At 35.2% G+C, this 14,092-nt stretch overlaps 1 protein-coding gene across 1 annotated transcript; it reads right to left on the reverse strand.

The window, feature by feature from the left end:
* Positions 1 to 431: 431 nt before the first annotated feature.
* LOC121368048 (U3 small nucleolar ribonucleoprotein protein IMP4-like) lies at positions 432 to 14,003 on the reverse strand. The gene is made up of 9 exons (XM_041492565.1): positions 13,868 to 14,003; positions 10,360 to 10,468; positions 9,404 to 9,487; positions 8,794 to 8,903; positions 7,227 to 7,359; positions 6,319 to 6,473; positions 3,079 to 3,173; positions 2,187 to 2,260; positions 432 to 1,165 (listed from the first exon to the last, which is right to left on the reverse strand). Exons 1-9 carry the CDS (start codon positions 13,868 to 13,870, stop codon positions 1,053 to 1,055), a joined length of 876 nt encoding a protein of 291 aa, XP_041348499.1. The 5' UTR covers positions 13,871 to 14,003; the 3' UTR covers positions 432 to 1,052.
* Positions 14,004 to 14,092: the final 89 nt, after the last annotated feature.

The raw sequence follows: 14,092 nt of genomic DNA on the forward strand, positions 1-14,092 counted from the left end.
ACCAACTCCAAACCCTGAGTGAGTGCTCAGCAAGGCTCAATGGGTAGGTGTAAACCACTTGCACCGACCAGTGATCCATAATTGGTTCAACAAAGGCCATGGTTTGTGCTATCCTGCCTGTGGGAAGCGCAAATAAAAGATCCCTTGCTGCTAATCGGAAAGAGTAGCCCATGAAGTGGCGACAGCAGGTTTCCTCTCAAAATCTGTGTGGTCCGTAACCATATGTCTGACGCCATATAACCGTAAATAAAAAATGTGTTGAGTGCGTCGTTAAATAAAACTTTTTTTTCTTTTTTTTCTTTTTTCCTAGGGATTGAACTAATAAAAATGTTTTGCTCTATACGACACCGAGATGCCAGTTTAGGCCAACATTTGCTCCATTTCTATATTCTATAACATTTACTTAAAAAAGAAAACAAACTGGTCAATAATAATATCAATGACATTTATTTATGAATGATAAAGACTGATTAACAGTAAGATAAGAGCAACTGTTTTTCAAATATCCCATAATTACTTCATTTGTATAATAAACCAGATGATGATAGTTTGCATAACTCCTTCATCCTAACAGTTTAATCATATATATATATATATTTTTAAGACTGAACCACAAGACTAATCTTTAGTATTAAAGTATTAAATCAGTAACCAGTAATTCAGGTGTTATTTTTTTATACCATAATCGGCAGAGTTTTCAAAAGTTTATTAGAAAAAGTTGATGACAAAAATTCAGTATTACATTTTCCAGCTTCCTGATTGTGACACAATGGTTTTCACCTCTTTCAGATCCTTAGGGAGCACTGCTTCACACAATCCATAAAATCTGAGGCTTACATCCTTCCTGGTATTTTCCTGAAATCAATGCCTACAAGTGGGTTGTACAAGCCTTTAGTCGCATGATTTTCCTCAAGTGGAATATGTCCCACAATGTTCCTGCTTCAAAGACTATTTAAACACTCCTCGAAGTATTTGTGGAGATAGATCTTAAAATCATACCAACATTTTGCTGTCGTTATGTAATCAATAATTTATTTCCAATATCACACTTTTCAATCTGTACTAAGGAATCTGCGTTTCTTGGCTGTGTTCATGTATGGTCTGTGAACCCACTCCACATCGGCAGAGTCAGCAATGTCTATTGTGCCAAGAATTATTTGATACACTGAAATGAAAAAGTACAGAACAACTTCCTGTTATCAAATTATTAACTACAAATGTGTCCATGGGACACTAACTAGGGATTCTACTTTTGTGATATAAATTTTTATTATAATCTGAAAAAACCCCACTATGTATGAGAAATAACTATTCGATTTTAAATATACAAATGCTAGTCTTATGGATATTCAAAGTGGCTACAAACATGGCCTAATGAATATATTTTTTCTAAAAAACCCAAAACACTTAGCAGATTTAAAGTGTTACCATGACTGAACTTTCTATCGAAGAATGAGGACAGAAATAATTCTTGTGTAGTATATATACTAAAATCCAGAAATCCTTGATAAAAAATATGTCAACCGTACAAATTATATATATGAGAAAATGTAAAGATATACAGAATAAGGAATCAGGAAAGCTTTGAAATTAATACAATTTTCGTTTCTATTAATATTACAGGGAGAAGTTTTAACACATCTTACAGTAATCGTTTTGTATTCAGCCCTTTCAATTCCGATCATCTTGCAACAGCAATTTTGGCACAAATAAATAACTATTTGAAAGTAAATACCCAATGTCGTAACAGATCCATTTTCCAACAGTTTTTTGCGGCAGCACAGCAGATTGCCATTACAAATTTTTAGGGCTGTGTATTATCCTTTTAATATCCATTTTACATTATCCCCATAGGATTGGAATAATAATACAAAGTGTACTATTTTCTATTTTGAAATTTAATATTTAAATTCAATCTTCTTTCCTTCTATCTTTCCTTTTTCCTTTTCCAGAAATCTTTATTTTTCATGTACGAATATTCATTATTAGTATATTACTAGTGTAATGTACTACCTTTATATTTTAAATTTATATATTATGTTCAATTTCTAACCTATAACATGACTGTATGGTAGTGATATCAGGACCCCCCAACCCTGACACTACCAAACTTGTTTCTGGGGTTAATAAACATTTAAAAAAAAAAAAAAAAAAAAATCCTTTTACTAAAATTTAGTCACACTTACATTTCATTTCAAATCTCGGCCCAATCTCCTGAAGTTCAATTTGTCTTCCTTCACCATACTTGTAAACATGATGTCTGAAGAGAAATTTAACAAAGTTATTACAGTATGCTTCATTTATTCTAGGAAGTGGTTAATACGAATTAAAACCAAAAAAATGCTCTTGCAAGTATTTAGAAAATTAATATATTATGTACATGTACTGGTGGATTTAAAGAAAGAAAAAAAAAAACTTGGCTTAAGAAAACTTGAAACTTCATTGTCAACATAAAAAACATTATTGTAATGCAAATGAAAAATTCAAGTTGTTACATAATCTCTTTCAAAGAGACAACACAATGTGAAATTTACTAATAAACAAAACAGAATTGACCATGTTTTAATTTTACAACATTATAAAATGATGTTTACATTGCAATAACTACTTTTTCTATTTAATATCCAAAACTGTTACAGTAACTGTCAAACAAATCAGCATGCAATTCTACATTCTCTAGAATAAAAGAAAGGGATGTTTATTCAGCAACACCCCAGCCCATGGTTTATGCCAGAAGTAACCATTGAACTCTCTCCAAAGTGATCACTAAAAGCTGATGGAAAATGCCAGGCGTGTGGCATGGATGGCCATAGAAGACAAGCACCTGTGTGGCTGGAGAGACAAGGATAAGGATGTGGAGGTGGACAGCAATGATTGGAAGAGCTGCCAGATCGGGTGGAAATAAGATGGAAATCAAAGAGAAGAAAGGAGAGGAGAAACTTGCAGCGGTTACATTTGTACAAATAAGCACTACGGGGTAGTGTTTGTAAATTCCCCAACAGAACACAGCCTTTAGTACTAAAATCATGTTTGCCCAAATATGTACATATTATTAGGGCTTTGTAAAAACACCAGTACCTGTACGATATGTAGTCGTCTTCATTAGAAAATGTCATTACTCTTTTACTTTCATCTTTCGGCACTGGAAACAGAAACCTAAGGATGCTTTTCACCTGAAAACATACATATTTTAATTATCTTCACAGTTAAACAAAAAACTAAATTTAATACAAAATGCATTAAAGATTAATTTTATAATAAAATTGTTGACCATGAGATATATGGTTTAAATAAATTTTTACCGTTTACTTTGTATTCCCTTGAGTAAAAAGAGTTCTTCCTAATTTTGCTTTCACATAAGCCTCACAAAGCATCTTATAAAATTCCTACATGTGTGCTAAATGTTCCAAACTTTATTTGAAAACGAGTATGACATTATCCATATATGACAACATTCTAGATAATTTTCAGTATGTACACTACACACCAGATAGGAAAAAAGAAAGAAGAAAGAAATGTTTTATTTAACGATGCACTCAACACATTTTATTTACGGTTATATGGCGTCAGACATATGGTTATGGACCACACACATTTTGAGAGGAAACCCGCTGTCGCCACTACATGGGCTACTCTTTCCGATTAGCAGCAAGTGATCTTTTATTTGTGCTTGCCACAGGCAGGATAGCACAAACCATGGCCTTTGTTGAACTAGTTATGGATCACTGGTCGGTGCAAGTGGTTTACACCTACCCATTGAGCCTTGTGGAGCACTCACTCAGGGTTTGGAGTCGGTATCTGGATTAAAAATCCCATGCTTCGACTGGGATCCGAACCCAGTACCTACCAGCCTGTAGACCAATGGCCTAACCACTACGCCACCGAGGCAGGTGCACCAGATAGGGAACATTGTAGAAATTACTTTACTATTCAAGGCAGTTAAATCATGGTCCTTTTTCCTTTTAGCCAAAAAGCAATTTTAAATAATTTTTTATAAAATTGAAATAGTCTTTATTGGAAATAAAAACATACATAATGTCCTCTCCGGACTTTTTACTACAATTTTGTGAAACGTTTCTTGTTGGGTTTTAACTTTACTTTTACATAAATTTAACCTTTAAAATCTATTTCTTTTCAGTTATTTAAGATGGAATAAAATCAACAGATGCCACTGATCACATCTACTGAAGGGAAAGGAAAGGAATGTTTGTTTAACAACACCTCAGCACATTTAACATGATCACTGCTTATTAACATCAGTGTCTAATATATGGTTATTTTAACACCTGGTCTAGAGAGAGTGGGAGGAAACCTGTTGTCATCACATAGGCTACTCCTGCCAAATAGCAGCAATAGAGTTTTGTACACACCTTCCCATAGACAGAATAGCACATACTACAGCTGTTGATGCACCAATCAAGGGTACAGTTAAAGTTTATTTTGTTTAATGACACTACTAGAGCACATTGACTTATTAATTATCGGCTATTTATGTCAAACATTTGATAATTTTGACTCGTCATCATAGAAAAATCCGCTATATATTTCCATTAGTAGCATTAGTATCTTTTATATGCACTTTCCCACAGACAGGAAAGTACATATCAGGGGTTTCCCTAGAGCGATAAGCCGACACGGCCCGTGCTCCCTTAGCCAGCCAAGTAAGCGCCTTCATGTTTGGTAAGCGCCTTAACTGCAGGACCGTGTCGGCTTAATTTGTAACATGTATACAAAACAATGGAGCTGTGATCCGTAACGTCATTCACCACACATTATCACACTTCCATTTGGTATCTCTGCAATTCTTTAGATGTTCACTTTGAGGTCCATTGATCACACCGTTTTAATTGTCGGCGGGCTTGTGCTGGTCACGTGGTACAGGTGATCGGCTACTACTAATCCGCCAGATAACTGCTTGTTATAATAATGTCTGTATGTTTGGGAATTACGCATCAAGACAAATCGAAGAAAATACCTATTAATTGAATAAACATCTTTGAAGGTGAAATTCTTGAGTAAAACATGTCACCATTATTTTAATTTTGTAAAGTCTTTGAACCAAAGTAATAAAAACAAACCAACACTGCATGTCAATTTGAATACACATGCCAGTTCAGGGCCGAAAGACATGTCGGCTATCCCAAGGGCTGAGTTCAGCCAGACCGAGCGAAAACAAAACGTTCGCTACACTGGTTTGTGCGCTTCACGTTAAACCAAATGGACATGACGGACACCAATCAAATAGTTCGCGAACGTTAGGAACAACGTTCGTTGGCTGAACTGAGGAATGCTCTCGGTAATATACGTCACGCTTCAGAGTCAGCTGACACCCATGTGTCAAGAGACATCGTTGCGGACATGAACAATACGATTACACGGAAGTAAATCTTGATGTAAATGTGTAGAAAAACAATAGTTGTTTGCATCAATGAATACCTAACTGCAGTTTCGTTATTTCCTTTGTCTTTGTTAATTTTGTACCTATGGTCGAGAGCACGCACTGAGATCGCGATCGCAGGAAATGAACATGCAGTATTTATACAAATTGCAGTTAAACGTACACTGAATTAGTTTACAATAATCATATTTGTTAGATAATGCTAGATATGTATTTGTTAAACTGTGAGGTGACAAGCATTTAACACGACGCTGAAATCAACAGCAACAACATGGCGCAAATTATGAAATTGTTGGGGGTGGGGAATTGATGGGTTATTTTTTATTTTATTTTTTTAACCCCCCCCCCCCCCCCCCCACACACACACACACAAAAACAACCCCAACATGATTTGATGGGTTGAAGGCAAACACTTAACTGTTTTCAACCCACTACCCCACTTCTTTTGTCTTGATTTTTGTGTTATAATGATGCTATATAATATTATGTAAGCGCCTTAAAAAAATCCTGGGGAAAGGCCTGCATACCATGGCCTTTGACCAATTGTGGTGCACTGGTTGGAATAAGAAAGAAAAAAAAATCTGTTGAATGAATCCACTGAGGTGGTTTGATCCTGCGATGCAAACACCTCAAGCAAGCACTCAACTGACTGAGCTAAATCCTTCCCTCAAGGGGCATAGATAAAGGATAAAATCTCTAAAGAGAAAAAACCTACAGGCGAATATTGTTTTAGTTTTAATGTTTAAGAACTATTAAATGACAAACTACAGACAGCTATTGACAGCTGCTTCACTATATGATGTACCAAATCACAATACTTTCCTTTAGGGTGTAATGAAGGAAAATGTGAATAGAGTTTACAGTGCACAAATGAAAATAAAGCATGGAGCTACAATGTTTGGGGTTTTGGACATACTCACTCTGTTTCCAAGTCTTGATGAGAAATTGTGAAAAATCAAATGAGGAAAAGCTTCTGACATGGTTTTCATGTCTGGAATGTCATGACGCATTACCACATTGGAGAGAGTAAAATAGGCTGTGGGACCATAGGGTAAATGACAAACAACCAAGCCATCTGAAAAATAGTAATAAATTAATACGGTTTGCTGAACGAAGAACAAATGTTTTATTTTTTACCAATATATATTAAATATAATCGTCACATTTTTTAAGCAGTATTATACACACCAGCTCTTGTTGATTGAAAAATTTGGTCAATTATGTGTATAACTTCAAAAATTGCAGCAACCCATTTATTTTCAAACAAATTATCAATCATTACTTGAAATTAATTTCTTTTATAAAATATCAATTACAAGTAGTACATAAAATTATTTTACCAAATTAAAATAAAATATGCCAATTGTTTTTAAAATTTGCAAATATGGCAAGTCGTAGAGATAGCCATCAGGCAACAGGTCACGGATATAACATTTTGCTGTCTCTAGTTCTGGGCATTCTCATACATTCCAATTTTTTAAAAATTAAAACGTTCCATAAAATCAGAACGACACTGAGTAATTTGTTTATCTTGCACAAATAAGCTGAGGATGGAAAGACCATATTAATTCACTTGCACAAGATATACAGCACTGCATCATAGATCATCAAAGCATTCTCTAAATATGACATCCACATGGCTTACTCTGGGTCAGCAGAAAAATTCGCCAAATTATTTTTTAAACTTCAATAATAGCCGAAACTCAATGTAATTATTTCACCAAATTAAAATAAAATTTGCCATTTGTTTTTAAAAGTCGCAATTGGCGAATTTGCCAGTGCCAGAGCTAGCCCTGCATCGCTGTTACTATTATGACCAGCATCTGACCTGGGACACCTCTGTGTTCCTGAACCAGGAGAAGATCGGTGACATCATTGGCACGACACGCATCAACCAGCTGCTTTATCTCGTAGTTTCCTCGGTTAATTCGCTGGCTGTTAGGAAATAGCAACTTTACTTCCTACAACAAGAGACAGAGAAAAAATCTTCCATAAGTTATATGTTAAGTTTGCTCAAACCACTGTTGTAGCTAGGGTGTGTGTGCAATGGGTGTCATGCTCCACTCCCTCCCCCAACACCTTTTATATTTGCCAGTTACCCAATAACATGTGTAAAAGCAAGAATTAATACTCATCGGGAATGTGGGTGCCCCCCACCCACACACAATATAACCATGGCTAGGCCAATGGCTCAGATTTTATTTTAAAAATAGTATAAAATAAATATACATTGACAGACAGGATGGTACATACCACAACCTTTGGTGTAGTAGTCATGCACCAGTCTAATACTTCCAAAGAGCAGCAAGATATTTTTTATATGCACTCTGACATAGATGGAACAGTACATACCACAACCTTCACACATGTTGGAACAGCAAAGTATCTAATATCCATTGAGAGCAATAGATCCTATGACCTATCTCACCTCAGGTGAGTACTCTATCACAGAGTTACATCCCATTCTGTATATTTAAACGAGTCAACTTAACTGTCAAGTTTCGATCTTCTTATTGCAACCTATTACTCCAAAACCAATTCACCAATCTAGCATATGTAAAAAAAAATTACCAATAAGCTTGAAAGAAGTTTGTTTTGTTTTGTTTTGTTTAACGACACCACTAAAGTAAAGTTTGTTTTATTTAACGACGCCACTAGAGCACACTGATTTTTTATCTTATCATCGGCTATTGGACGTCAAACATATGGTCATTCTGACACTGTTTTTTAGAGGAAATCTGCTGTCGCCACATAGGCTACTCTTTTTTACGACAGACAGCAAGGGATCTTTTATCTGCGCTTCCCACAGACAGGATAGCACATACCATGGCCTTTAATATATCAGTCATGGTGCACTGGCCTGAACGAGAAATAGCCCAATGGGCCCACCGACAGGGATCGATCCCAAACTGACTGCGCATCAAGCGAGCGCTTTACAACTGGGCTACGTCCCGCCCCCTCATGTATGAATATTCATTATTACTAGTGTAATGTTCTTCTTCAGCTAAACAAAAAGGGTACTTTTAAACTACATATACTACGGCCTTTAATATACCACTCATGGTGCACTGGCCTGAACGAGAAATAGCCCAATGGGTCCACCGACGGGGATCGATCCCAAACCGACCGCGCTGTACCACTGGGCTACGTCCCGCCCCCTCATGTATGAATATTCATTATTACTAGTGTAATGTTCTTCTTCAGCTAAACAAAAAGGGTACTTTTAAACTACATATACTACGGCCTTTAATATACCACTCATGGTGCACTGGCCTGAATGAGAAATAGCCCAATGGGTCCACCGACGGGGATCGATCCCAAACAGACCACGCTTAACCACTGGGCTACGTCCCGCCCCTAATGAGCTTGAAAGATGATTTTGTATTTACACGTACCTTGGCAAACTGCTTTAGCTTAGAGCTTGGGTCACGTGATGTGGTGATCATCACCTTTGGGTCCTCAACACCTGCCCATTTGTATTCATCATCGATATGTGTTGTTACTCCTACAAAGCAATTTTTAAATCTGAGATACACATATTTTATGATAAAAAGTGTAAATATTAGTTCATAATATGTTATTTGTTGTTTAATCTGTAACCGAATAAAAAGATTAAAAAATTATAAAAGGAACACATAAAACATTTAACAATATTTAGTCAAATGTAGCAGCTTATTTCTTCTACTGTTTAAAGCACATAAAATGTTACAAAACATAAGCAATGACACTGATTTTTTATTATAATTAATCAATTAGCAAACTACATTATATTCCTGTTACATTCATTTGACAATAGGGCTAGATTCTGGTGAGCAAAACATTTCACCAAACAATAAAACTTCAAAAAATGCAGAAACCCACACATTTTAAAAACAAAAACACCTATCATTACAAGAAATTGTTTCACAAAATTAAAATAAAAGTCACCAGGTGTAAGCCTGCACTACATAAATATATAACATTAACTACATGTTCATATATATCATTTATACGACATCAGCTCACCATCGGCACCAGCATCTTGCCAATTCAGCGTCTTCTCCAAGGAAATGGCATCCTTCCTCAAATCACTAGGAATCGACCTATTTTCTGAAATAAATCAATATTTATATTTTTATTTATTTATTGAAATAAACTGAATACACAGTACAGCATTTGTTGTCACCTAAAGGATCTTGCAAGCAAATTTGTATGGGACTCACCAATTTTGAGAAAATTACCTTGCCCTAGAAAACTTTAAATGATTGCTTTACGAGTACATCATTTATGCAAGTCTAGTTTTGCAAAAAATAATTTTTCATTAATTCATTAAATTTAGGACAATCTACATGGTTGTATTGGGTAACTACACAAAATGAAATACATGTAGGTTACCTGAAAAATATCTGCAATACCTATAAATGGGTTATGGAAATGTTCAATTATTAGAGACCCGAATAAGTGAATACTCCACATTTTACCGCAAAACTTACAAAGTATTCTGCAATGTAGATTAGATAACAATAATTCTGATAATGAATGTAAATATGAACATAGAAAATGAATTTTCCACAGATATATAATGTGGTTTTACTCCAGATTTTAAATCTGTACAAATGTTTTATGAATACTCCAGCAATGTGCAGAACTTTGGAATGGTTAATCACAAGTCATCATACATTTATTACAATAAGTATTGGAGATTGCAAATTAAAACATTTTTAACATTAAGAATATTGGGTATCCTATCCTCTAAGGTATGTATGTGTGTGTTACATAGATTTATCATATTTGACACAAATCGGGTTCTCAGTTGCATATGTCACTAATACAAAAAGTATTAATTAACTCATTAATTTAACTCCACAAACAAATGTGCTGTGGTTCTGTGCCTGTGCCTCATAAAAATGTTGGGAAATGTTTACATGTTCTGTACATTAAAAATTAATAACATTTTTAAAAAATATTATTTTGAAAAATACCATCGATCGATCGCTTTAATTTTTCCTTCTTTTCTTGAATGGTTCTCTCTCGATCCTCAATAGATTTGCGATAGATGTATTCTCTTCGGAGTCTGGCCTGCCTTCGCAACTAGAACAATAATACAGGAACAAATTAATTAAAGGGAAAATGCATTAAACAGCAATTATGCATACTGAAATAACCAACCACTAGAGCACATTGATTTATTAATCATCGGCTATTGGATATAGAATATTATTTCCTTAAAGGAAACATGACACGAGACCATATTATAGCTCATTTTAAAAGAAAAATGATATAAAAATAATATACAAATAACTTTATAACAATAAAATACGTGTAGTTAACTTAAAATGAAGAAATTACGCTAACCAGTATCAAAGTACGATTTATGCATATTTCTTCGTGAGCGTTCGGAAAAAAAAAGGGAAGTGACGTCAGAGCCGCTGTACTCTTCCATTGTTGTTAACTGTTTATATATGGAGTAAGGGGCTTACGATCTTTTCAGTCCAACAGTACCCTGCTCCGGAGTTAGTCACTGGCGAAGTCAGAGGCTAAATCCGTAGTGGGCGTGCCTGAACCTCTGTGGATAGGGGCACGTTAATATAATTCCCAGTCCCCCAGTCCAACAGTGCCGTACTGCGCGGCCTTCGGGTGTAAAAATAAACAGTTTAAACGATCGGGATTGTCTTTTTATGGTTTTCCAAAGGATTGTATCCGAAGAAAGACGTGTGTATTTTATCGCAAAAGAAAAGATTGGACACCAACACCGCATAGTACTTTGGTGTCCGCCTAATTACAGCCCGGAGCCCGAACGTTACCCTGGAGACAAAAACAGTACTCGGTTGCGAATGCCGAGGTGTACATTGTACATATTTGGCACAAAGATACACCTCAGCATGATGTATTTATATATGTTAAAACAAAAATGTAGAATTTTTTATTTATTTATTTTTTTTTGGGAAAAAAAAAGATTTTTTTCATGTTAGGGCTGTAGGCCTACATAACAAAATCTGTATTCACCGTCCGAAGAAGGAAACGTCAATAAGTAATTAAATATGGCATATACAAACATGGGATTTGGCATGAGGATACATCTCAGTACGATGTATTTAAATATGTTTTTAAAAAACGTGTAGAAAACAATAATAATTTTAAATAATGTTTTTAATCTTCGGGCGGAATACGTTACAAAAACGTTCCTCATCGCCCGAAGCCCCAAAGCAACACGAAGTTCAATACAAAAAACCCCACTACTGTCGGTGTCGAAATAACTATTATGTTTCATCCACGGGCTGACTTGAGAATCGGAGTGTTGTTTTAGTTAATTGGTCCTTTCTTTCCGTGGCCTGCACATGTGATTCCTGATTGGCAGGTGTATATTGCAGGGTATCGACCAGGTAAGTAATTACCACGGTCTAGACATGCGTACAAAATACGTGCCAGTTTTTTTAAGATTACAGGGTATTGTGGCGTAACCTGTCGCGACTATAGTACAATGTTAATGGACATTATCAGCCGCCCTGCTTCATTACTGTAAATAATGCTGTAAAACCCTTGATTAAGTAGACTTTCCCATCTAAAATTACAAAACTGACCAATTACGTAGTACCAAAGAAAAGAAAATTATCACTTGGGTACCGTGAGTGGTCGTTTTTACTCTAACGCACCCTACCAATAGGCCTAATAATATGCTACTTTTTTTTATGAGAGAAAAATACTATAACCCCATTTCGTTCTATTGATGCAAATAGAAATATATTTAGTTTAAAAGTTGATTATACTCTCAAGTCATTTATGTTGTTTTACAAGCCAGGTTAATGAAAGTGAAGCGCCTTGTCGTAAATTAGAGCGTTTGTTTACACTGTGCATACAGATTTCATTATGTACAGCCCGAACATAAAAAATGCGATATTTTCTAAAAAAAACCCCAAAAAAACCCCAATGTTTGTCCTACATTTATATTTTTTACATATTTAAATACATCATATCGAGGTGTATCTTTATGCTAAATATGAACAGTATACACCTCGGCATTAGCATCCGAGTTTTGGTTTTGTCTCTGGGTTACTTTCGGGCTCCAGGCTGTAAATTGGTCGACCGGTCTGGTCTGGCACCATCAGTTTCTCCACCCTCCGACTCGCTATCCGTTTTTTCTTCAGTATCACTGTTGTAAGTAAATGTGTGTCTTTCTTCATTTACTAACAGCTCATATTGATATGGCAAAACGTTTTGCGAACGAACACTCATTGTTTTGGTAAGCTGTGCAAGTCTCAGATTCTTTATGAGTGGTACGGACTAATGCTTTTAAGTGTAAGGCTTCAGATCAAGCGACGCGTATCTGACGTCACGGACCTCGTGATTGCCCTGCTCATTAAAGATCGACAATTTCCGCTAAGAGCTCGTATCTGGGGTTCTTTTATGGAGATATTTTAAGTAATTAATTTTTTATAAAAAATTGTTTTTCGGTGATTCAATTTATAATTAATTGTACATGGTTGGTGCCAAATATAGTTTACGTGACATGTTTCCTTTAAAGCCGCACACCCTAGTTCCATCCAGCGAAAATAAATTATAATTTGGTTAATCTACAAACCTGTAACACACTTAGATCACGTTTTTATCAAATGGAGTGAAAAAGCAGGTTTTATATCGATAAATACCATGGGAATCCCCATTGCTTGAAATAATTTTGAAAGTTAGTATTCTGATGTCACCGGTAGATGTCGCTCGAAGCACAACAATGCCTACGTCACGACAAATTTTACAGACTTGGGGTGCGTTCGTTTCACCTCTCCTGGACATGTTCCAACTGTTCTGTCCTGGTTGTATTCCCTCTCCAGATATCGTAAGACTTAGCAAAATTATTGGTTTTAAGGGTTTGTAACATTTTGTATTGAGACATTTACTTGTATGAACTTTATTGTTACTGAAAATGTTCACGAAGTGTGAAGAAAAATCTCACAAATGAACAACAACAAATCGGATGTTGATTGCGCGAACCGTGCACGAGAAAACAAACCGAACCAAAATGATAACGGTCACGTGATATACCAACGTCTGTGACATTGAAATGGAAATATCCCCTCTAAAAATAGATTGGACCTCGCTTGCTTAACGGTTTTTTCTCGACAACACGTCTTGTGAAAAATGGAAAAAATGCATTTCGTGGTTTTACAAACATCAGAATTACCAAAAAGCACTTCAGGTGAATGGAAATGTGTATTCTAAATAATAAAATGTAAGTAAAGTACAATTTTATTTGTGAAAAATGGGGTTTAATAGCGAAAAACAACGCCATAATGCTTAACAAATAAACGTAAATAGGGTGTGTCCCTTTAAGTATAGTATAAGCTGGTGCTGTAGACTAAGACTACTGTTGAGGACACTCGGCTAAATAATAGAATATTGTGAGGCAAGATAATGAAGATTACAACTTTAAATTTATAATTTTATTTAATTTAGTTTAAAAGCTCTTAATACCATACTTTGGAAAGTAAAACTCACCATAACAATTTTTTCGGGGATTTTTTTGTTTCTTTTCTGGATTATTTTTTCTATTGTTTTTACTGATTACCAGTAATGAAAAATTAAAACATGTTTAGTTGTAAAATTTCACATGTGCACTCAAAATAGGAAACGGAAATATTAAAACGGATATGTTTTGTATTTATTATTTTCCTTCTTTTTTTTTTGGAGATGGCATCCATTAATTTTAAAATTAGGATTTTA

Source organism: Gigantopelta aegis, chromosome 3 (genome assembly GCF_016097555.1).
Source record: "Gigantopelta aegis isolate Gae_Host chromosome 3, Gae_host_genome, whole genome shotgun sequence".
Lineage (NCBI taxonomy): Eukaryota > Metazoa > Mollusca > Gastropoda > Neomphalida > Peltospiridae > Gigantopelta > Gigantopelta aegis.

Coding starts and splice junctions, on each gene's coding strand:
- LOC121368048 (XM_041492565.1), bottom strand. Junction 9,488..10,359: donor ATTAAAGCGATCGATCGATG/GTATTTTTCAAA, acceptor GATTTATTTCAG/AAAATAGGTCGATTCCTAGT. Junction 1,166..2,186: donor GCCGAGATTTGAAATGAAAT/GTAAGTGTGACT, acceptor TTTTCATTTCAG/TGTATCAAATAATTCTTGGC.